This window comes from Salvelinus fontinalis, unplaced genomic scaffold (genome assembly GCF_029448725.1).
Source record: "Salvelinus fontinalis isolate EN_2023a unplaced genomic scaffold, ASM2944872v1 scaffold_0879, whole genome shotgun sequence".
NCBI lineage: Eukaryota > Metazoa > Chordata > Actinopteri > Salmoniformes > Salmonidae > Salvelinus > Salvelinus fontinalis.
In genome coordinates, this window is record NW_026601088.1 from 49,716 (window position 1) to 75,067 (window position 25,352).

General features: G+C 43.9%; 1 protein-coding gene across 4 annotated transcripts; it reads left to right on the forward strand.

The window, feature by feature from the left end:
• Nucleotides 1-2,976: 2,976 nt before the first annotated feature.
• LOC129847582 (inactive phospholipase D5-like) lies at nt 2,977-25,352 on the forward strand. 4 transcript variants are annotated; one of them, XM_055915332.1, is made up of 10 exons: nt 2,977-3,137; nt 18,658-18,794; nt 19,075-19,258; nt 19,519-19,627; nt 20,583-20,710; nt 21,394-21,591; nt 22,766-22,917; nt 23,258-23,423; nt 23,745-23,835; nt 24,198-25,352. In XM_055915332.1, the coding sequence occupies exons 1-10, from the start codon at nt 2,994-2,996 to the stop codon at nt 24,425-24,427; spliced, it is 1,539 nt and encodes a 512-aa protein (XP_055771307.1). In that variant the 5' UTR covers nt 2,977-2,993; the 3' UTR covers nt 24,428-25,352. The 4 variants fall into 4 exon arrangements, with proteins under 4 accessions (XP_055771307.1, XP_055771308.1, XP_055771309.1 ...); XM_055915333.1 differs by having other exon boundaries at nt 23,748-23,835; XM_055915334.1 differs by lacking the exon at nt 2,977-3,137 and adding an exon at nt 14,320-14,709.

The window sequence follows — 25,352 nt, forward strand, 5'->3', positions numbered from 1 at the left end:
CCCTCCCTGCTTTTCTCCCTCAGCGCCACACTCAACCCTACCCCCTTGTCCGACCTCTTTCAGTCACTATTAAACGGAACATACAGGACACACAGAACATAGAAATATAATTATTAGAATGGACCGTCCCATTCAAGTCAAAACCATTTCCATTCTGTAATTCTATTTCTATGGCTCAGAAGGGCCGTCTTCGGTGCTCTGTTAATTACTGTGTCTTAAGATATTCTGCTCCATTTGTTTAATCCGCCTGCAGTGTAAAAAGTCATTCCCGTTGTCATACTGGGCTACTGATGCTGCTGCTGCACAGCATGTGTTTCTGGAGCTCTAATTCTACTGGGAGAATCTTGGGTTTTCAGAATTAAGTTAAGGCTTGTTACTGAACTGTGGTTTTGAATGTCTTGGGGTTTTACATGGAAATGAAGGATTAAGAGTGCGCTGGCCTCGTTGTCCTTTTGTCTGGGTAGGATATTATTCTGTACTGTTTCAAGTTTCAAGTTTTAATGTCACGCGCACAAGTACAGTGTAATGCCTTTCTTGCGAGCTCCAAATACAACAACGCAGTAATCGATATCAATGTAGTACTAAAAATAACATAAGGTAGAACAAAAACACACAAGAAACATAAATAAGAAGAACACAAGAAAGGAAGAAGCTTTATACAGGGTCAGTTCCAGTACCATATTTACAATGTGCAGGTACACTGGAGTGATAGACGTAGATATGTAAAGGCTTAAGGTGACTAGGCATCAGGATATATAATAAACAGAGTAGCAGCAGCATAAATAATGATTGTATTTGAGTGCGTGAGTGTGTAGAGTCAGTATAAATGTGTGTGTATGTTATGAGTGTGTAGAGTCAGTATAAATGTGTGTGTATGTTATGAGTGTGTAGAGTCAGTATAAATGTGTGTGTATGTTATGAGTGTGTAGAGTCAGTATAAATGTGTGTGTATGTTATGAGTGTGTAGCGTCAGTATAAATGTGTGTGTATGTTATGAGTGTGTAGAGTCAGTATAAATGTGTGTGTATGTTATGAGTGTGTAGAGTCAGTATAAATGTGTGTGTATGTTATGAGTGTGTAGAGTCAGTATAAATGTGTGTGTATGTTATGAGTGTGTAGAGTCAGTATAAATGTGTGTGTATGTTATGAGTGTGTAGAGTCAGTATAAATGTGTGTGTATGTTATGAGTGTGTAGAGTCAGTATAAATGGGTGTGTATGTTATGAGCGTGTTGGAGTGTCAGTGTGCATAGAGAGACTGGACTAGTTTTTGATTCGTTTTGACAAATGTGATGACTTGGGGACCAAGGCAGTACCTCAATACTTCTACATATCCGACGGATATTGGTTTATATAAAGTATAACGTTCAAATTGTTTTTCTATGATATTACTGGACCTTTATGCTGCATTCAGTTTGCTACTGATACACACTTCTCACAGTAGAATACTGTATCAAAGTCTTTGGTTCATCTTACATCACATGGATATCAAAAAGTCAAGCTGTCAGTGATGATGACTTGGCACTTTGTCTCCTCACATTGACTAGGCGAAGATGTACGACACCGAACCAGCTTGTGTGTGCAATAGGGCGTTTATATTTACATAGTCTATACTTTCCATCAATTAACTATTATTGCTTGTGGTCGACTGATGAAGGTTTGAGGAGGACAAAAAAAAGAAACAGGAGTACTGGGTCAGCAAGTCTGCCTCTGCAGACCTGACTGTAGGGGAGAGAGAGAAATTAGTATGCTGTTCACTAAACACTGGAGGAAAAGTAAGGGCATAAATATAGCAATTTCCATCCTGGAGTGGAGAGATGGAGGCTTGTGAGTAAGTACATTTTGACAGGCTATATAGGAACTACTGCCATAGGAGAATGCACCTATTAAGAATCAGTTTAGCTGTGCAGTACTGATGCAATGATGGCTGCATAATTTAGGTAATGAAACTAGAACAATCACTGCAAAATCCATTCTGGTGGCAGAAAGGTTCTCCAGTCGTGACATAAATCGTTCAAGGGCCCCTGAACACTTTCCTTTCTCTTTGCTTCAGTATTTACACAACCTCCATTCATTCAAGACTTACAGTATGTGGTTATATCGGCAGTGTGAAACTATATAATGACCTAAAAGGTGTACTGTATATAGCAATAAAATGCCGTTAGAGGCAGAGGCAATATCACAGCAGTCGAGGCAGTGTAGTCGAGGCAGTGTAGTCGAGGCAGTGTCAAATCAAGACTTTATTAGCTAACACACTAGTGTCCCACTCTGGTGCAGTGTAATACAGCGATATACTCTGACATGTGCCGTAGGTTAAGCTACAGACACCACTGGACTAACCGATATAAACATACTATAGCTTTATTATCTGATACATAGATTTCCTCACTGATGTAAGAACCTCCGTTTTAATTTGAATGTAGTGCACACACACACACACACACACACACACACACACACACACACACACACACACACACACACACACACACACACACACACACACACACACACACACACACACACACACACACACACACGCACACACACACACACCCTCACTCACTCAGTGCCTATAAGTGGGTCTGGCACTCTCCCACTTCATTCTGCAGCAGCACTCCCTGTTGAGCCCCACCTCCCACGAGGAAGCAGCCCACCCACTGCCCATACACACACCAGACAGTTAGACAGCCAGTGAGAGAAGAGAACCTCGGTGGGTTTGAAGAGCTACAGACAGTCACCCACTTACAGATCCACGATGGTTTAGAAGGGCTTGGCTCACTCATTGACTAGCTATAGACTGACAGTGATAGAGTCTAGAGGAGGAAAGAGGCCAGAAGAGAAGAAGAGGAGCTTTTAAGTGATTGTTTGTGAGTGTGTGTGTGTGTGTGTGTGTGTGCGTGCGTGCGTGCGTGCGTGCGTGTGCGTGTGTGTGTGCGTGTGTGTGTGTGCGCGCGTGCGTGCGTGTGTGCGCGTGCGTGTGTGTGTGTGCATCATGGCATCAGGAGGCCATGGGATGAGGGGTAGAGGGGAACCCCTCCACGCACCCCACCTCTCTGACATCTACGCCAACAGTGCTATCCAGCAACAGGACTATTCTGCAACCATCTGGCTCCGCAGCAAAGAGAAGCTGGAACATGTGAGTACCCTGAACGCACACTTAAACACACCTCATACACACTGGTGGAAGCTGTTGGGGAGATTCCAGAGGAATGTCGTACAGTAGTATTAGTAGAGGATAGAGGCTGAAGACAGGTTTGGCTGGGCAACTGGCTGAGAATGATTTGAGGGACAGTTGACTTCGATCTCTTGTCTAACCCAAGGATTCAGTCCACTCAACTAGGATGAAATGTAATTGACTTGGGACAGGATATCCACAGGGAACATGTTAGCTGATTAAAATATTCATGCAGGAACCAGTTTGCCAAGAGTCGTGACTATCAAAGAGATGGGGCCTAGTTCAGCTTTCCTCAAGTCAAAATGTGAAAACACTATATAAAATTGTAATAGTTTGTTTTCAAATGCCATGCAATGGAGCATTATAACAGCCTTCCCTCTCCAACCTAAACTCAAGTGTTCCACTACAGCATGTACTGTATCGTGTGTTGGAGGATGGCAGGATCTCTAGAATAGGACATCCACTGTCAATATTCAATATATTACCATTAGACTCTAAGCTAGCATCGTCCATTCTCAGCCCATTCATTTGGAATGCCTGGAGCTAGCCACCGGAGGATTGCAGCCGAGGAAATGTGCTTCGCAGCCTCCAATGAGAATTGATTACTTCCACTGTCCGCCTCACACACACTCAATGCTTGCTTTAAATAGTGCCGATCAAGCTCCAAACTTTGTTTAACTTCTTCTCTTTTAATTTGAAATGCCCACTGCCAAAACTCAAACTAACTTAAGTGTTGGGTTTCTGCTTCGGTTTCTATTTTCTACATTAGTGTTTAAGGTAAGGGAGTCATGTGTTTTCACCTTACGTTAGGGTTACACAGACTCAGGCTGAACTCCTCCGCCATAGGCTAGAGACTTCCTCTCCCTCTAAGCGTGCCCTCGCGGAGGCAGTGAGCTTTTTAGCTGAAATTGAGTGTAAATATTTCATGGTTGGGGGTGGTACGGGACTGGGAGATCTGCCTGCTTTAAGTATACTGAGTATAGCAGACACCTGTCTTGACATCCCATGTCTGAAGGGAAGCGAGAGATGTGCCACAATAGTAACTGTTCTGTACTTGACATGGGTTCAAATAATGATTGTTTTTAAATATAGTTTCAGTGTTTGCTTGAGCCTGTCTGCAGTGCTAGATGGGAAGGGTTTACATTTTTAGGACTACAGTATTGCATTAGTTCAATTTAAGCTAGGCAAGCTCAATCAGACACAGGTCAAGTATTTGAAATGATTTCAAATAGTATTTGAACCCAGTTGTGGTGAGTTGAGACCTGCCCTGAAATCTCATGTCGGAACAGGGAGATAGTACTGTTATGTACAGTCTGTCCTCAGAAGCCCTGAGGTCTGTCTGTTACACTACACACTCTACTGTTCTTTTATGCAGCCCAGACCCAACTCAACCCCACACACTAATCCATTGGGCTGGTGTATGGATCACGCAGTGCTGCATTACAATAAATGGATTATTGGGAAAGCCGAGCAGCTACAGAGTAAGATAGAGTCTCCAGCTATAGACAGAGACTTTGTGGACCGGCAGCTTCTACAGATGTAGGATCTACATTTGAGCCAGTTTGCTACAGCAGGAAAATAATCCTCCAGCAACAGGAAATGTGAATTATTCTGTGGATTGTAATTAATGTAAATGTTTTGTAGGGGTTGATACATTTTAGGGGAAGTCTGACATAAAGTGTAAATTACAAACTTTAGAAGCCTTTTTAAACCTTGAATACATTACAAGTTAGTCTTTTTTGCTGCCCGGGAATATTCTCAACAACAAAAGAGTGATCAAATAAAGATCCTGCATCTGTAATTCATCTATATTTTCAACCCACTTTAACTTCCTGCCAGTATTAAAACTTTGGTCATTCTTCACCGTCAGCTCACTCCAGCTCCACTGTCTGCTCTCTCTCTCTCTCACTCTCTCTCTCTCTCTCTCTCTCTCTCTCTCTCTCTCTCTCTCTCTCTCTCTCTCTCTCTCTCTCTCTCTCTCTCTCTCACTCTCTCTCACTCTCTCTTTTGAGCATTTAATTTTTTAAATGCCAAACTTACGGGTTTCTTTTCCTGCTGTAGCAAACTGGCTCAAATTAAGATCCTACATCTGTATCTTCCCCTCCACAGAGAAATCACACACTCCCACACACTGTAACCACTGTAACACAACAGACATGTCTCTCTGTGGGTGAGTGGAGCTCCACTGTATACAGTATGAGACCTCTGCAATACTAGCATCTTGTACAGCTGAGGTAGTCTTAATCAGTCTCTAGTGTGGGTGCGCTGGGCCATAGACAGCGCATAGAAGATAATGAAGTGCCTGTTGGAGAAGTACAGTCTGAACAGGCTGCTCTGAGCCAGTGCAATGAATCAGCACTGGAATTGGATTGAAAGGGTTTGGCACGGGCCCTCAGATTCTCAAAATGTTCTACAGCTGCACCACTGAGAGCATCTTGACTTTCTGCATACACCTCTTGGTATAGCAACTGCACGGTATCCGACAGAGGGTTGTGCGTACGGCCCAGTACTTCACTGGGGCCAAACTCCCTACCATCCAGGACCTCTATACCAGGCGGTGTCAGAGGAAGGTCCTAAAAATTGTCAAAGACTGCAGTCACCCAAGTCATAGACTGTTCTCTCTGCCACTGCACCACAACGAGTAACCAAGTGCCAAGTCTGTGACCAAAAGATATCTGAACAGCTTCAACCCTCAAGCCATAAGACTGCTGAACAGCTAATCAACTGGCTACCCGTACTATTTACATTGATCCCCTTTACTATTTATTTACCTCAATTGTTTTGCACTGACTCCCTTGACTGGCTCTATGCACACTCACTAGACTCTACCAACACACTCACTAGACTCTACCAACACACTCACTAGACTCTACCAACACACTCACTAGACTCTACCAACACACTCACTAGACTCTACCAACACACTCACTAGACTCTACCCACACACTCACTAGACTCTACCAACACACTCACTAGACTCTACCAACACACTCACTAGACTCTACCCACACACTCACTATACTCGACCAACACACTCACTAGACTCTACCAACACACTCACTAGACTCTACCCACACACTCACTAGACTCTACCAACACACTCACTAGACTCTACCCACACACTCACTAGACTCTACCAACACACTCACTAGACTCTACCAACACACTCACTAGACTCTACCAACACACTCACTAGACTCTACCCACACACTCACTAGACTCTACCCACACACTCACTAGACTCTACCAACACACTCACTAGACTCTACCAACACACTCACTAGACTCTACCAACACACTCACTAGACTCTACCAACACACTCACTAGACTCTACCAACACACTCACTAGACTCTACCCATACACTCACTAGACTCTACCCACACTCACTAGACTCTACCAACACACTCACTAGACTCTACCAACACACTCACTAGACTCTACCAACACACTCACTAGACTCTACCCACACACTCACTAGACTCTACCCACACACTCACTAGACTCTACCCACACTCACTAGACTCTACCCACACACTCACTAGACTCTACCCACACTCACTAGACTCTACCCACACACTCACTAGACTCTACCAGCACACTCACTAGACTCTACCAACACACTCACTAGACTCTACCCACACTCACTAGACTCTACCAACACACTCACTAGACTCTACCCACACTCACTAGACTCTACCCACACACTCACTAGACTCTACCCACACTCACTAGACTCTACCCACGCACTCACTAGACTCTACCCACACTCACTAGACTCTACCCACACACTCACTAGACTCTACCCACACTCACTAGACTCTACCCACACACTCACTAGACTCTACCCACGCACTCACTAGACTCTACCCACACTCACTAGACTCTACCAACACACTCACTAGACTCTACCCACACACTCACTAGACTCTACCAACACACTCACTAGACTCTACCCACGCACTCACTAGACTCTACCAACACACTCACACATACTACACTGACACTCACTCACTCACACACACACACACACACACACGCACGCACGCACGCACACACACACACACACACACACACACACACACACACACACACACACACACAAACACAAAACACACGCTGCTGGTACTCTGTTTAATATGTTTCCTGATGTTATCTCAATCACCTCCACTACCTGGTACCACTGTACATTGACTCGGTACCGGTAATCCCTGTATATAGCCTCGTTATTGTTTTTACTGGGCTTCTATTTCCTTTCTTATTTAGCAAATATTTGTCTTGCTTTTTAACTCTGCACTGTTGGGAATGGGCTCGTAAATTAGCATTTTACCGCAAAGTCTACATCTGTTGGATTCGGTGCAAGTGACCAATACCATTTGATTTGATTTGAATTTTTATTTATTTATTTATTTTTATTTAACCTTTATTTAACCAGGTAGGCAAATTGAGAACACGTTCTCATTTACAATTGCGACCTGGCCAAGATAAAGCAAAGCAGTTCGACACATACAACAACACATAGTTGCACATGGAGTAAAAACAAACATATAGTCAATAATACAGTGAAAAAAAATAAGTCTATATACAATGTGAGCAAGTGAGGTGAGATAAGGGAGGTGAAGGCAAACAGATATATGTATAAATAAATAAAAATATAAAAAGGCCATGGAGGCGAAGTGAGTACAACACAGCAAGTAAAAAAAAAAAAAATTAAAAAAAAAACACTGGAATGGTTGGTTTGCATTGGAAGAAAGTGCAAAGTAGAGACAGAAATAATGGGGTGCAAAGGAGCAAAATATATTAATAAATAAATACAGTAGGTAAAGAGGTAGTTGTTTGGGCTAAATTGTAGATGGGTTATGTACAGGTGCAGTAATCTATGAGCTGCTCTGACAGCTGGTGCTTAAAGCTAGTGAGGGAGATAGGTGTTTCCAGTTTCAGAGATTTTTGTAGTTCGTTCCAGTCATTGGCAGCAGAGAACTGGAAGGAGAGGCGTCCAAAGGAAGAATTGGTTTTGGGGGTGACTAGAGAGATATACCTGCTGGAGCGCGTGCTACAGGTAGGTGCTGCTATGGTGACCAGCGAGCTGAGATAAGGGGGGACTTTACCTAGCAGGGTCTTGTAGATGACCTGGAACCAGTGGGTTTGGCGACGAGTATGAAGCGAGGGCCAGCCAACGAGAGTGTACAGGTCGCAGTGGTGGGTAGTATATGGGGCTTTGGTGACAAAACGGATGGCACTGTGATAGACTGCATCCAATTTATTGAGTAGGGTTTTGGAGGCTATTTTGTAAATGACATCACCGAAGTCGAGGATTGGTAGGATGGTCAGTTTTACAAGGGTATGTTTGGCAGCATGAGTAAAGGATGCTTTGTTGCGGAATAGGAAGCCAATTCTAGATTTGACTTTGGATTGGAGATGTTTGATGTGGGTCTGGAAGGAGAGTTTACAGTCTAACCAGACACCTAGGTATTTGTAGTTGTCCACATATTCTAAGTCAGAGCCGTCCAAAGTAGTGATGTTGGACAGGCGGGCAGGAGCAGGCAGCGATCGGTTGAAGAGCATGCATTTGGTTTTACTTGTATTTAAGAGCAGTTGGAGGCCACGGAAGGAGAGTTGTATGGCATAGAAGCTCGCCTGGAGGGTTGTTAACACAGTGTCAAAAGAAGGGCCAGAGGTATACAGAATAGTGTCGTCTGCGTAGAGGTGGATCAGAGAATCACCAGCAGCAAGAGCGACATCATTGATGTAAACAGAGAAGAGAGTCGGTCCAAGAATTGAACCCTGTGGCACCCCCATAGAGACTGCCAGAGGCCCGGACAACAGACCCTCCGATTTGACACACTGAACTCTATCAGAGAAGTAGTTGGTGAACCAGGCGAGGCAATCATTAGAGAAACCAAGGCTGTCGAGTCTGCCAATGAGGATGTGGTGATTGACAGAGTCAAAAGCCTTGGCCAGGTCAATGAATACGGCTGCACAGTATTGTTTCCTATCGATGGCGGTTACGATATCGTTTATGACCTTGAGCGTGGCTGAGGTGCACCCATGACCAGCTCTGAAACCAGATTGCATAGCGGAGAAGGTGTGGTGTGATTCGAAATGGTCGGTAATCTGTTTGTTGACTTGGCTTTCGAAGACCTTAGAAAGGCAGGGTAGGATAGATATAGGTCTGTAGCAGTTAGGGTCAAGGGTGTCCCCCCCTTTGAAGAGGGGGATAACCGCAGCTGCTTTCCAATCTTTGGGGATCTCAGACGACACGAAAGAGAGGTTGAAGAGGCTAGTAATAGGGGTGGCAACAATTTCAGCAGATAGTTTTAGAAAGAAAGGGTCCAGATTATCTAGCCCGGCTGATTTGTAAGGGTCCAGATTTTGCAGCTCATTAAGAACATCAGCTGACTGTATTTGGGAGAAAGAGAAATGGGGAAGGCTTGGGCGAGTAGCAGAGGGGAGGGCAGTGCTGTTGTCCGGGGTAGGGGTAGCCAGGTGGAAAGCATGGCCAGCCGTAGAAAAATGCTTATTGAAATTCTCAATTATAGTGGATTTGTCGGTGGTGACAGTGTTTCCTATCTTCAGAGCGGTTGGAAGCTGGGAGGAGGTGTTCTTATTCTCCATGGACTTTACGGTGTCCCAGAACTTTTTTGAATTTGTGTTGCAGGAAGCAAATTTCTGCTTGAAAAAGCTAGCCTTGGCTGTTCTAACTGCCTGTGTATATTGGTTTCTGGCTTCCCTGAAAAGTTGCATATCACGGGGGCTGTTCGATGCTAATGCAGAACGCCATAGGATGTTTTTCTGTTGGTTAAGGGCAGTCAGGTCAGGAGAGAACCAAGGGCTATATCTGTTCCTGGTTCTAAATTTCTTGAATGGGGCATGCTTATTCAAGATGGTGAGGAAGGCATTTTTAAAAAATGACCAGGCATCCTCTACTGACGGGATGAGATCAATATCCTTCCAGGATACCCCGGCCAGGTCGATTAGGAAGGCCTGCTCGCTGAAGTGTTTCAGGGAGCGTTTGACAGTGATGAGTGGAGGTCGTTTGACCGCTGACCCATTACGGATGCAGGCAATGAGGCAGTGATCGCTGAGATCTTGGTTGAAAACAGCAGAGGTGTATTTGGAGGGCAAGTTTGTTAGGATGATATCTATGAGGGTACCCGTGTTTACGGAATTGGGGTGGTACCTGGTAGGTTCATTGATAATTTGTGTGAGATTGAGGGCATCAAGCTTAGATTGTAGGGTGGCTGGGGTGTTGAGCATGTTCAAATTTAGGTCGCCTAGCAGCACGAGCTCTGAAGATAGATGGGGGGCAATCAGTTCACATATAGTGTCCAGAGCACAGCTGGGGGCAGAGGGTGGTCTATAGCAGGCGGCAACGGTGAGAGACTTGTTTTTAGAGAGGTGGATTTTTAAAAGTAGAAGTTCAAATTGTTTGGGAACAGACCTGGATAGTATAACAGAACTCTGCAGGCAGTCTTTGCAGTAGATTGCAACACCGCCCCCTTTGGCCGTTCTATCTTGTCTGAAAATATTGTAATTGGGGATAAAAATGTCTGAATTTTTGGTGGTCTTTCTAAGCCAGGATTCAGACACGGCTAAAACATCCGGGTTGGTAGAGTGTGCTAAAGCAGTGAACAAAACAAACTTAGGGAGGAGGCTTCTAATGTTAACATGCATGAAGCCAAGGCTATTACGGTTACAGAAGTCATCAAAAGAGAGCGCCTGGGGAATAGGAGTGGAGCCAGGTACTGCAGGGCCTGGATTCACCTCTACATCACCAGAGGAACAGAGGAGAAGAACGATAAGGGTACGGCTAAAAGCTATGAGAATTGGTCGCCTAGAGCTACTAGAGCAGAGAGTAAAAGGAAGTTTCTGGGGGCGATAAAATAGTTTAAAGGAATAATGTACAGACAAAGGTATGGTAGGATGTGAATACAGTGGAGGTAAACCTAGGTATTGAGTGATGATGAGAGAGATCTTGTCTCTAGAAACATCATTGAAACCAGGTGATGTCATCGCATATGTGGGTGGTGGAACTGAGAGGTTGGATATGGTATAGAGAGCAGGGCTAGAATCTCTACAGTGAAATAAGCCAATAAACACTAACCAGAACAGCAATGGACAAGGCATATTTACATTAAGGAGAGGCATGCTTAATCGAGTGATCAATAAGGGTCCAGTGAGTAGAGGTTGGTTGGGGTCGTGGCGATCCAGACAGCTGGCCGGGTATATGGCTATCGGTAGCAGCATAGGATAGAGGTCTGTTTGTAGATACCTCGTGCGTTTCCGTCGGTGGGTTCCGTGTGGTGGGGTTTTGTTCAGATAGCAGCCGATAAGACAGCTAACGATTAGCGGGCCTCGGATGAGCGTTCAGGTAACGTCGGGACGGAGGTGCCGGTTGGATAAATCCCTCGGGCAGATAACGTCGGCAGTCAGTCGTGAAGGCCCGGTGGGGTTCCGTATCTGCAGCAGCAACAAAGGAAACGGGTCCGGATGGTGATGGAACTCCTCAGCTGGCTAGCTCCAGCATGATTTGAGTTTGCTCCGGGGTCGACGTAAGCCAATAGTCACACGGTATGCAGCTAGCTAGCTGCGAAATCAAGGTGCAAGTGTCCAGAGCCTGCGGTTGGAATCCGGGGAAACTGAGAGAAAAAAAGTCCCGGAATGCTCCGGTCCGAGTCGCGTTGCACAAAAGTGCCGGTAGATTATCGAGCTAAAGGAATAGCTGATGACCGCAAAACGTGGGCAGCTGAAACACCAACGCTAGCCAGCAAACCGGCTAATTTCGGGGCAGCTACAGATTAGCTCAATTTGAAAGCTCAATGGAGGGGTTATCTCCAGGGTTATAACAGGAGTTTTCCTGACTATATGACCTGAGTGTTTGTTGATCAAATAAAAAAAAAAACGTTGAGAAACCCACTGACCTAAATATGGTTTGAGAAAACACACAGACATGTTAAAGTGAGACCTCCCGCCAATGATACTATGGTGGGGGTTTCTGGGCATCGACTATATCTAGAAACGCGTGTGTGTTCCAGCGTGTGCACCCACCTTTGGCAACATTCTTCCTCTCGGGACAAGACTCAACCCTTCCTGTCAACACCGTCCTGCTCTCTCTCTCTCTCTCTCTCTCTCTCTCTCTCTCTCTCTCTCTCTCTCTCTCTCTCTCTCTCTCTCTCTCTCTCTCTCTCTCTCTCTCTCTCTCTCTCTCTCTCTCTCTCTCTCTCTCTCTCTCTCTCTCTCTCTCTCCTCCAGTCAGAGGGTGACACCCAGAGGGCACCTCTCTCTCTGTCATAGAGCCCAGTGGGGTTCCTCATCACATTATCCCTCCAGAATGCTCTAGTTCAGCATGAGAAACCAGCACATATCCTATAACTACCATTCTATACACTTTATTGACAATGGAGCAAAAGCAACATTATTCTATGTCATTGACGATGTAGCCTGGATTCCAGGCCTCCTCTTGTACCTTCCTTTAACTGAGACTATTGAGGATGCAGCTGTTTATACTGCAGGCAGGCTTAGTGTATATGAACATCCCTGAAGTGAGAGGTATAGAGTGTCAGTCTGACAAGTTTATCCACTTTATGGATGAGAGCTCAGACGCTTAGCAGAGATAGATGGGTCAAGATGGGGAGATGGATGTGAAAGAAGTATTCCTCAGACTCCCAAGGTTGTTTGAGGTAAATTGACTTTAACTAAACTTTTCCACTCCCCACCAGCTCTCTCTCTCTCTCTCTGTCTCTCTGCTCTCTCTCTCTCTCTCTCTCCTCTCCTCTCTCTCTCTCCTCTCTCTCCTCTCCTCTCTCTCTCTCTCTCTCTCTCTCCCCCTCCCTATGGGCTCCAACCCCCTATGCCGAGTTAGATTCAGCAGTAGCCTCCTGCAGTAGGTAGCATGTGCTCTTCGGTCTTCGCTAGTGTTAAACCATGCCAGGTTTCCCTGTGAATAAAAAAAGAGACATTAGAGGTGAAGAGAAATATGGAAGGGGTTTAGTTTCCTGCTTGATTCTTCCTCACTTCCTCACTGCGGTCCTGAATGCGCTCTTGTGCACTGCAGAGTGCAAGAGTGTTTTATCTTCCTCTGTAGACTGTAGACTAGAGCAGAAAGGGGACTGGGCTGGTGGAGAGATGTTATGGATGTGGATGGCCTTAAGCGCAGTGATTGAATTACAATTATTATGACACGGGAAACTTGAAATGTAGGGCGTAGAAAACAAACATGCTATTATGACATCATTTGATATGCTGTGTGTGTGTGTGTGTGTGTGTGTGTGTGTGTGTGTGTGTGTGTGTGTGTGTGTGTGTGTGTGTGTGTGTGTGTGTGTGTGTGTGTGTGTGTGTGTGTGTGTGTGTGTGTGTGTGTGTGTGTGTGTGTTCTTAGTACACTGTATGTATAATGTATTTATGTACACTGTATATCTATATCCATCACATGATTATGTTGGGTGTATGGAGGTGCAGTTGAATCAATACCATAAACATTATGTTAGTTCTTCAGCTACTTTAGTTTCTGCCCTATACCCAGTGGGTATGTTTCTTTAGTTTCTGCCCTATACCCAGTGGGTATGTTTCTTTAGTCCCTGCCCTATACCCAGTGGGTATGTTTCTTTAGTTTCTGCCCTATACCCAGTGGGTATGTTTCTTTAGTGTCTGCCCTATACCCAGTGGGTATGTTTCTTTAGTGTCTGCCCTATACCCAGTGGGTATGTTTCTTTAGTTTCTGCCCTATACCCAGTGGGTATGTTTCTTTAGTTTCTGCCCTATACCCAGTGGGTATGTTTCTTTAGTTTCTGCCCTATACCCAGTGGGTATGTTTCTTTAGTTTCTGCCCTATACCCAGTGGGTATGTTTCTTTAGTTTCTGCCCCATACCCAGTGGGAATTTTGGGGGATTTCATTCTAGTCGCTAGCAAGGTCCATTTGCTTTCTGCCAGTTGAGTTTTGCTTCACAGGGCAGGTAGGAAGGAAGAAAGGAAGGGAGAGGAGGGAGAGGAGGGAGGGAGGGAGGGAGGGAGGGAGGGAGGGAGGGAGGGAGGGAGGGGGCTCAGCTTGGAGAGAGCTTTCACATTGGATGTTCGGACTGAAGGGGTGAGCACAGTCCTGTTCCTACTCTACCTCTCCCTCTGCCTCTGTCAGTGTTGAGGGGAGTAGAGAGAGCACACACACACATCCAAACACACACATCCCAACACACACACTTTCACACTATCACTGTGGACAGAGTAGAAGAGCACACAAAGGAAGCGCCAGAGAGGAAGTGGAGAGACCATGTCAGGGCTTACCGGGACAGACCTCGGACTACACCACGCATCACACACACCGTCGGGACCAGAGCAACAGCATTATGAGGACAAGGGGACACTGTGAGGACAGGGTCATGGTTATGGTTTACGAGGACAGGGTCATGGTTTACTAGGTCACTGAGACTGGACTAATGTCTAATGTGATTAACCGTTAGTTGACCGTTAGTTGACCAGGTGTGTGAAGTTTAAAGGACTCATGGCAGCACCAACTACTCAGCCACAGGAGCCTATGAAGGTGAGTTTGAGATTTATCAATGATGTATTCATTCATCACCTTTTTTTTTATTCTTTAGAATGATTTGTGTATATTATTATTCATTATATTATACAGAATTGGGTGTTAATGTACTTACAGAACATACTGGCTCATTTCGGTTGCGTAACTTTTCTCGCTGAGATTTTCATGCTTGATCATAATGAGATTTGATTGGTTGATTATAATATCCAGAAGAGTAGGCTTTACTTGTAATTAGTTGCATACAGATACAATTGGTCACCGAGAATAATGTTTTTTAAATTATATAAATAAATAAAATTTTGCTGTGGAATTAAAAATGATACCAGAAAATGTCATTCTCTGTTTATGGCGGGATAGTTTCTGTGAAATCTTTTCATTTATCTGACAGGTCTGGCTTGTATTTGCTGCGGATGAATATCCCCATGGGTATTAACCCCAGCGAAACGTGGCGAGGTCCTTGACTCGGCTAAATGAATTGAAGGGAGGAGCGGTTCCCTCGTTCCCTTGGCGCGACAGACGAGTGCAAAGTGCATCCGGGCTGTTTCTCCTTCTTTCCGCATGATCGCTCGAGACAGACAGGGCGGAGAGTAGATGATGGACCGGGTTTGAAATTGACTTGACAATATTTTTCTATGTGGACTGGCCATTCTCCACATGTTATAGCTGAGGAGTGACTCTTCACTAGCTGTCAAAAGTTGTATTGTTTTTTCTGACTTCGACAATTCTTTGTTTTGCTTCACTGACAAAAGTTTCATAGGTTGTGAATGATGGTAAATTTCTGACTGTTTGAAGGTTTAAAAAGCTGTTGGAAAAGGAGGAAAATGTGCACTGCTCCTTCACCCGAAGGCACTAAACAAGCTGACAAGGGGCCAGAGAGGGATGGTGATGAAAATACTAAATCTAGCTATCAGAAGTTTCATTGATTGTAATGGTGGCAAATTCTTGACTACATAGAATCTTAAAAAACTACAGTTGTGGAAGAAGGGTTCAGGGCAAAGCTCCCTCACCCAAAGACAGTAGACAAGCTGGCAGGGGCCAAGGCAGGATGTTGATTCCAATTCAAAATGGGAGAAAAAAAGAGAGAAAGAGAATAGATAATGTGATGGTGACAGCCACACACAGCGCAACACTGATACAGGTGCCGTCAACAGTCGTGCCAAAGGCTCAAACAACCGAGAGAATGAGATTGCAGGAGTGTCGAGCTAAGCAAAACAGAACTGCCTGCCGCACTTTTAAATGAAGAAAGAAAATGGGGACTTCTTGAGGATACCTGTCAGAAGAGAGATCTGTATTCTGATCATTGACCACATTGACTTGGCCCTCAATTAAAGCGACATACATCAAACCCACTAGGAGAAGGAAGAAGAAAAATGTTATCTTTACTGTCCCTCAAGGGCATGTGTCTTCAAGACACAATACTGTTGTATAAAATAGATACTTACACTCAGGGGCGTAACTTTCACTGGGGCATGTCCCACCCCGCCCCCCCCCCCCCACCCTAACATTCTGCATTTGCATTTTTGTCCTCCCAGTTTTATCATTGGAATGTGATACAAAACGAGGCAACGTCGTGCTTTAGGACCATGCGGACGCCTCCGAGTGGTCGGGTAGGCTGTTTAGAGTGTTTATCTGTTTATCTGAAATGAATATACAAAAATATATATAATAATGATGTCCCCCCACTTCTGAAACCGAAGTTGCGCCCCTTATACTATTACACATGTAATTTACATCTACTACACATAGTGTTACAATACATACATTGCACTAAGTAAGGATTGTAAACAGACAAAAAAAGTCCCCAAAAAGTAGTACACGGTCGCAATGCAGCAAAGTAGCTGGTTTAAGGTTTAATAAAATCCTTTCAGCTCTGATGCGCCTGAACAAAGCAGGCGGGCGTAGGGCAGCTGTAGAAAAGCCCTACATACCTAAGCCCCTGTTCTTTAACTTCAATAGAACAGTGTTTTCCTTCTTTCTTTCCTTTAAACATAGTTTTACTGTGAATCAAATTTGCCTTCAGTTTGGTTTGGAAGTGTAAGGTTCTGTATTTATTTTTTTAGTCAACCTCGTGTTCTGTTTCGTTGTGTTCTTGAACGTAGCCCTGTCTTTCATTTTTGTTCATTGATTTCACCTGTGTTCGTTTCTCACCTGGTCTCATCAGCTCCTTATTTAGTTCAGTTCATTCTGTTTGTGCCTTTGTGAGGTATTGTTCATTTTGACTCTACTAAGCCTTTTCCTATCTCGTTTGTGAGAACCAGTTATAGCCATCGGTACTAGTTTTGTTTCTCCTGCCTGTTAATGACCATTGCCTGCCTTTGACCACAATTCCTGCCTTCTACGAAGGCGAAATAAACACCTGCCGTGCTCTGATCATGAATCTACACCTTTTTCTCCCTGTGTATTCATTACAGGAAGACTGTTCCACTTCACTTGTCCCCTCAGCTTCTTCTTAGCATAAAGTAGGATTTGAGAGATATTGGCCGTGTGTGTGTTGGTCCCCAGGGAAAAGGAATCCATGGACCATACGCACATTTCATCAATGACTTGTGATCCCTCCATCCTCATTCAAAACTGACCATATAGTACAAGACCCCTACAGATGTAGGATCTTCATTTGATCACTCTTTGTGGCTGAGAATTTTCAGGACTATTCTATTAGTTCCATTTAGCTAGGCAAGCTCAATCATCAGACACAGGTCAAGTATTTGAAATGATTTCAACTCATAAGGAACCAATTTGCCAAGAGTCGTGACTATCAAAGAGATGGGGCCTAGTTCAGCTTTCCTCAAGTCAAAATGTGAAAACACTATATAAAATTGTAATAGTTTGTTTTCAAATGCCATGCAATGGAGCATTATAACAGCCTTCCCTCTCCAACCTAAACTCAAGTGTTCCACTACAGCATGTACTGTATCGTGTGTTGGAGGATGGCAGGATCTCTAGAATAGGACATCCACCGTCAATATTCAATATATTACCATTAGACTCTAAGCTAGCATCGTCCATTCTCAGCCCATTCATTTGGAATGCCTGGAGCTAGCCACCGGAGGATTGCAGCCGAGGAAATGTGCTTCGCAGCCTCCAATGAGAATTGATTACTTCCACTGTCCGGCCACACACACTCAATGCCTGCTTTAAGTATGGACCATACCTTCCTTTGTCACATCTGATGTCTGACTACACAGTCCAATGACGTTCTATTTGGGTTATTGATTCGTAAAATCCTGACTGCTGATCAATTGTATTGATGATTGATATACAAATCTAATGGAGGATGATTTTCCTGTTGTGTAACACCTGAGACCTAATGGACTTGTCAACAGTTAATCTTGTCAGTTTTGCTTCTTGGCTGAGATTAGTCCTAATCAGGAAAGAAGAGATTGAGGTGCATTTAATAAATCCATTGAGGTTCCTTTCAAAAACAGTTAGTTGTCAGTTTTGCTCCCTTGGCTGCATTTCTATTAGTCATAATCTGGGATGTAAACAAATTACAAGGGGACAGATTGAGATTTAGGTTGAGGTGCATTCAATATCTCTATTGAGGTTCCTTTTAATTACCCTCAGGAAACGTTACAACTGATTACTGGGTTGATGTGGATAATGTTCTTTAGGGCATACGTTTTAAATTACTTTACAATGGAAACAAGTATTTGTGTTACCTATTGGATAACTCCAGGGTTGTATTCATTAGGGCACACCATATCTAAGTATTTTGCAACAGAAAACAAACATTACCCTTTCTCATTGGACAAGTCCAGGCTGTCCGTCCATGTTTCAGTCTGTTTGCTGCCTAATGAACACAACCCTGATTTTATGTGTTTTGTTTTTCTCTGTGTCTTTCAGTCCCAACAGAAGTCCACTTTAGTCATCCATATTTCATTCTATTTTCTTCCGTTTGGTGTCTAATGAACACAATCATGATGTGTGTTCCTCCCTATCTTCCAGTCTCAGCAGAAGTGCATCGCCATCTTTGCTCTGCTGTGCTGCTTCGCTGTGCTGGTGGCTCTCACCTTCTCCGCTGTAGACGTCTGGGGGGAGGACGAGGACGGAATCACAGAAGAGAACTGTAACAGACACTGTCGGTAAGAGGTACAGGAACTATAATCAAGCAACCCAGAACCAAATACTTGCGCTAGCTAAATGAAAGTCATTACAAAGGTCCTAAACAATCTGCAGGGCTACCGATCTGTAACAAGTAAATCTACATGCCTACAACATTGTCATAATTGACAGGAGTCAAAATCTTCCAAGGCCCTAAGATGCTATCATAAACTTAGGCCATAGATGTCTGCATCATCGATTTCAGAGATCTGAAATAATGTACATGATTTTTATGATTAAAACGGTATGCTTTCTCATCAGCATTGTCCTTGTGGAGAACATTCCGGAGGACCTCCCCCTTTCCGTAGATGGTACAACCCACGTGCCCCTCTCCACAGGCCTCAACAGCCTGTTGGACCAGGCCAAGCACTCAGTGGAGGTGGTATCTCCCGTCTGGAACCTCAACTCATGGGACCAAGAGACATGGCCCAACTCTGGCAAACAGGTATCATGTGACAAGATTGGCACTGCTACTTCTTCATCTTCTTCTACTTCTTCATCATCATATATCGCAAACTATAAAACTATGGACCGTTCTACAAATGTTCTACTTTGGCAAAGTGCTATTCCATTATATCAGCAGTGCGCCCAGCAGCAGAAATTGATACTAAGCCACACAAAACTTGCAACAGTCTTTGGATAAGGACATTCACAGAGCAAAGGGAACAATAACATTCATACTGTACATATCCTTTTATGTCTCAGGGCCAGCTTCTGTTCCAGAGGCTGCTCAACCTCAAGACTCGGGAGGTTAAATTGAAGATTGCCAGCAGTCTCACAGACTCTGCTGAACTGCAGAAACTAACAGAGCATGGTAAGTGACACTTCATTCATATCACTCCACATAATATATAAAAACAGCAATGTATTATTCATTGATGGCCTATAGTACTGTGTGTGCCCAATTATGCATACAGATGTAAGAGCTTAATTGAATAACTATTTTGTTGTTGAGAATTTTCCTGCACGGCAGAAATGCAAACTTGTAGTGTATTTGAGTTTTTAAAAGGCTTCTAAAATCGATCATTTCCACATTGAAAATTCAGACTTGATTTGCCCTAACAAAAAATATATCAACCCCTACAAAAATGTACATGAATTATAATCCACATAATAATTCAAATTTCCTCTTGCTGCAGGATTATTTTCCTGCTGTAGCAAACTTACTTAAATTTAGACCCTACGTCTGTAGGCTACAGTGTCTCATATTTATCTTAAGGAAAGCAGATACAGCACTTTATGTAACATTTTGTCATACCCGTGGTATACTGTCTGATATACTACCGCTGTCAGCCAATCAGCATTTAGGGCTCGAACCACCCAGTTTATACAACATTTTATATAACATCCATCACAGTAGGAGCTCCAATCTCACTCCTTGAGCTCTCCGGCAAACTTGAGTCCACAAGGTCAAACAACATGAATGTGCAAATGGATCCAACTTAACTGCTTCCTTGTCAAATTGGGCTGCCTCCTGCCTCCAAGGCTGCCTGTACGTCTTTCTGTCAGCCACAGGCCACGTTGGCCTTTCTTCTCCAATGTGGCCGTGATTTAAGGGCCAATAGAAACAGGGCTTTAGTAGCCTAAATGTTTGTCTGGAGGTTGTGTCCTTCAGCAAGGCACTTTACTGCTCCCTTCTAATCTGCTCCTGGGGTTCTACACTGAGGCCGGCCCTGTGGGCTGATTAGGCAAAAATACCCATTTCCATTCTCTCCAAGAAAATGGACAACAAAATATTCTTCTTCCCTAACTTCATTTTCCCCCTGCAGGTGCCGAGGTTCGCTTTGTGAATATGTCAGCTCTGACCAGAGGCGGACTGCACTCCAATTTCTGGGTTGTTGATAGGAAGCACGTGTTCATTGGCAGTGCCAGCATGGACTGGAGATCACTGTCCAAGGTACCAGTTCTAGACTAGGGTTTCCCAAACTCGGTCCTGGGTCCCCCCTGGGTGCATGTTTTGGTTTTTACCCTAGCACTACACAGCTGATTCAAATAACCAACTCATCATCAACCTTTGATTATTTGAATCGGCTGTGTGGTGTTAGGGCAAATACCAAAACGTGCACCCAGGGAGGGCCCCAGGACCGAGTTTGGGAAACCGTGATCTAGTCCATTAGTGATTAGAGAAGTGATTACCTGGCACTTTCATGCCCTAATGCCAGCTGGTGGTAGAACTCCCATTGAATGTAATTAACATATTGGCCAATGAGGAGTCAACACACACACACACACACAACCACACACACACACAACCAAACACACACACAGTGCAAGATAACAGAAATCTACACACTCTAGCAGAAATGTCAGCAGAGAACAGAAATTTCTCAAGGTCCTGTACATGCAATAATGAGCTGTCAGCAGTCTTTGTCAGCTGAACTAAACAGGTATATAGTCCACAAACACAATACACTGAAACAAACAATGTTTTCATCAGACAAGTATTCACTTATAGTGCATATCTAGTCTGAGGAGTCCCTCAGCCGTCCAGTCAACACACTCATTCTCTCTTTAATAACCAGACAGTTAACCACATTGCCTCCTCCTCTCCCTCCGTCTCTTCCCTGCATCTCTCCACAGAGGAAGGAGTTGGGGGTGATGGTTTATAACTGCAGCTGTCTGGCTATAGACCTCCATAGGGTCTTCTCCTTTTACTGGCAGCTCCAGTACAGAGACTACATCCCTTCTATCTGGTCCAAGAGAGTCACGGCCCTCTACGGCAAGGACAGCCCCGTAACGCTGTACCTCAATGATACAGAGGTTACCGCTTATGTGTCGGTGAGGATTTGTTATTATGTACTATGTATTACATAGAGCAGATCGGTGGAGGCTGGTGGAGGGAGGAATTGGCAGATGGGCTGCGTTCCATTTCTTCCATCCCAGGCATTACAACGAGCCTGTCCTCCGATGTATAGTGACACCAGCCACCACTGGTCTACAAACCATAATATTGTCTTGCTATAGGAGTTTTGGAGTTATGTTTCTACACTCTTGTTGAAATGGAGTAGAATAACCATAACTAACCCTAACCCTAACTAACCCTAATCCTAACTTACCCTAATTTACCCTAACCATAGCCCTAACTAACTCTAACCAACCCTAACCAATCATAACTTACTCTAACCCTAACTAATCCTAATTTACCCTAACCCTAACTAACTTTAAATTACCCTAACTAACCCTAACTAGCCCTAACCATAACTAGCCCTAACCATAACTAACCCTACCCCGAAACAGTTTTACAAGACATCTTATTACTTGACCAGGCAGCTGATATTTACAAAATGTTCTTGTACCCTAGAATGTTCTGAACTAGATGGACAAAAGCTTTACAAAACATTATGACACCCATAACAGATTGCTTTATCAATTATTAAACCAACACCCATCCGGGTGATTAATCATGTAAATGTTACGCAGAGAAACGAATGAAACGTCTCCGTTCTAATTTGACAGTAATGAATCTCTCCACCCCCCTAGGGATGATATGTTGATCAGCTACAGAGAATATATTCATCATCGTAACAGGAAGTAATGATGGTATGGCGTCCTACTGTGATGCTGCTGTTGGCAAACCTTGCCCTCCTCCTCTGCCTCGCTCCACTCAGCTCACTTCTGACAATGACGCATGTTGGGGTTATGTCCGTCCTCGTTTCGCCCGCTACACCCCCCCCCATGTCTCAGACTATATTAAATATTGAGACTGCTTGAAATGGGAAATTGGAAAATAACCTTTGTTTTGAAAGTGTGAAATATAGGCTTAAAGAGGGCTTTGGCTGTCACATAGAAGGCAGTAATAAAGTGAAGCTATGAAACGTTGACGCTCTGCTTAATGAAATAGTTGACAGTCTTTAATATAACCTGCAATCAACACAAGTCAAATTGAATCATTTGCATGTGTGTTCTCATCTTAATTATGATTCCTTTCTTGGTTCCTTCCTTCCCTCCTCAGACCTCTCCTGACCTCTTCTGTCCTAAGGATCGGGCCAAGGCCATAGATGTCATACAGCATGTGATGCAGGACGCCAAGTTGTTCATCTACATCTCTGTCACAGACTACCTTCCCCTACTCATCAGAAGGTCTGGAGGGTCTTTAGTTTCAAGGTGATGCTTCCCAATATCCGATAATGAGCCTATTCATCTATTCACAATGTGCTCATTATAGTCGGACCAATGACATAATATATGTCATAAAAGCTGTAGCTATACTTTCTGCATTCTGCAAACGGAGTGCAACCATAGTTTTCACCCGTGCTTTGATTTATGAATTTGAGAGCCCAAACCCTCAGCTTTTTAGCAAACCAAGTGGCAGGGGTGCCATTGGCTGAAACACAAATGAAGTATTGTGGCTGAAGGTGTTAGCTAAAAGTGTCCTTCTAAGACCCTGTGGTACTCTGCTGTGCATCTCATTTCCTGTCACTTTGTGACCCTTCCATCGACACAGATACTGGTCTCCTATCGATGAGATGATACGTGAGGCTGTGGTCCTGAGAGGGGTCAAAGTTCGTATGCTCATTAGTTTCTGGAAGCAGACCCACCCGCTCACCTTTAACTTCATTATGTCCCTCAAGTCACTGTGCATGGAACTGGCCAACTGCTCCCTAGAAGTGGTGAGTGAATGAAAAGAAAGACTGTGAAACGCCTATTAAAGAGATGTACTGTATAATACACTCCAAAATACCATGTACTCTCGCTGGTTTTACACAATCAATGGTGTGGGTGACTTCATCTCGACATTAGACTACTTGTGAGGTCTAAAAACATTGATCTTGGACTGTAATATTCCTTTCAGAATGAAGTGGCTCAGGAATTCAGATGTGTGATGGCTCGTTGAGTTTTAAAGCAACTGGAAGCCGTACAGTGCACTAGCGTTGCCTCTATTGCGGTGGATATCAATTTGTTTTTATGACTTTAATCTTCTATTCCTGCAGAAGTTTTTTAGCAGGAGGGAGCAGATGGCCAACAGTCAACCAGGAATCAACCACAATAAGTACATGGTGACCGACAGTGCTGTGTACATAGGTCAGTGATCCAGATGTCACTGGGAATCTACTGTATCATTGATTATACAATTATTTATACGGAGAAGACATACAATATGTATTATCCTTTACTCTTAACCCCCCCCCCACACACACACACACACACACACACACACACACACACACACACACACACACACACACACACACACACACACACACACACACAGACACAGACACAGACACACACACACACACACACACACACACGCACACACACATTTTGGAGAGGAGCAAAGAGTCAGCCACAGTTCAGCACTCCCTAGAGCTAGTTTGGAATGCAGTAACTTGCTCAGGGCACAATGGTATGATATCTGATGTGCGCTGCCTCTATTTCCTCAGGTAATCACGACTGGGTGGGGAGTGAGTTTGCCTATAACGCTGGGACCGGACTCGTCATCAAACCAACACAAACTCTCAAGGAGAGGGGTGCCACAATCCTGGAACAGGTGAAGGCTGTATTCGAGAGAGACTGGCATTCGCGCTACGCTAAAACCCTACAGGCCAGTAATAGGACTCCAGAGGGTAGCAAATACAGGAACCTCCACAACAACCAGAGGTCAAGAGTCTGACGGATAACAAGGAGGGCAAAGAGACCTGGAATGAGTCTAACGAACCCTATTAATAAACTATCAGCACAACTTTCCCTTTAACTTGTCATGAAACAAGGGTGTATTCACTAGGAACTAAACGGACGCAAACAGGCCGAAAGGGGGTGGGACCGAGTTAAAATTGTCCAATATGACACTCTCGTTTTCGTAGCAAAAAATGTTTCTGTTGCAAAACGTTTTGCTGCGGTTTGCTGTGGTGTGTGCTAAGGAATACACCCCATGTTTGATGACGGCCAAATATGGATTATCCTGAAGATGCACAAATCTGGTTATGTGGACCATTATATGCATTATTATACGCATGAGCGGCATGGAGGTTGAACATAAAAGACTATTCTAATGGTGTCATTTTTTTCAGGACCTCTACATTTACACACACTGAAGTATATATGCATTTTGTATTGTTTGATTATGCATTCAGTTTGACAAGAATACCTCAGTATTTTAACCTTTTAAAATAATCTATATAACCACTAAAAAAATCATAGTAAACATAAAATGCTTTGCCTTAATTATAATTCACATGCTTACATGGAGACGACCTCCCCTTGTAGACTTATTGTCATATAAACAAATGACTATATAACTGGTAGGATGTTACCTGTGTGCAATTGCATGGCATGCCTTTTGGGGGAACTGCCAAAATGCCCCCCCCCCCCCCTCCTTGTCAGTACACACACACACTCAAGGATCATTTAACCTAGAACAGAAGAATATCATTATACAGAAGCCAGTAGGCCCATGTAAGTAGGAATGATTCATTAAAATACATGGAATGTACACTATATTTATGATATATTTATGATACAGTTTCGCCTTGTTGATCCATAATATAATGTGAACTTATTTTATACTTGACTGTAATAAAAACGATACCTCATCCTTA

Coding starts and splice junctions, on each gene's coding strand:
- LOC129847582 (XM_055915332.1), top strand. CDS start 2,994: ATGGCATCAGGAGGCCATGGGATGAGGGGTAGAGGGGAACCCCTCCAC. Junction 19,628..20,582: donor GCAGAAACTAACAGAGCATG/GTAAGTGACACT, acceptor TTCCCCCTGCAG/GTGCCGAGGTTCGCTTTGTG. Junction 23,836..24,197: donor CGACAGTGCTGTGTACATAG/GTCAGTGATCCA, acceptor CTATTTCCTCAG/GTAATCACGACTGGGTGGGG.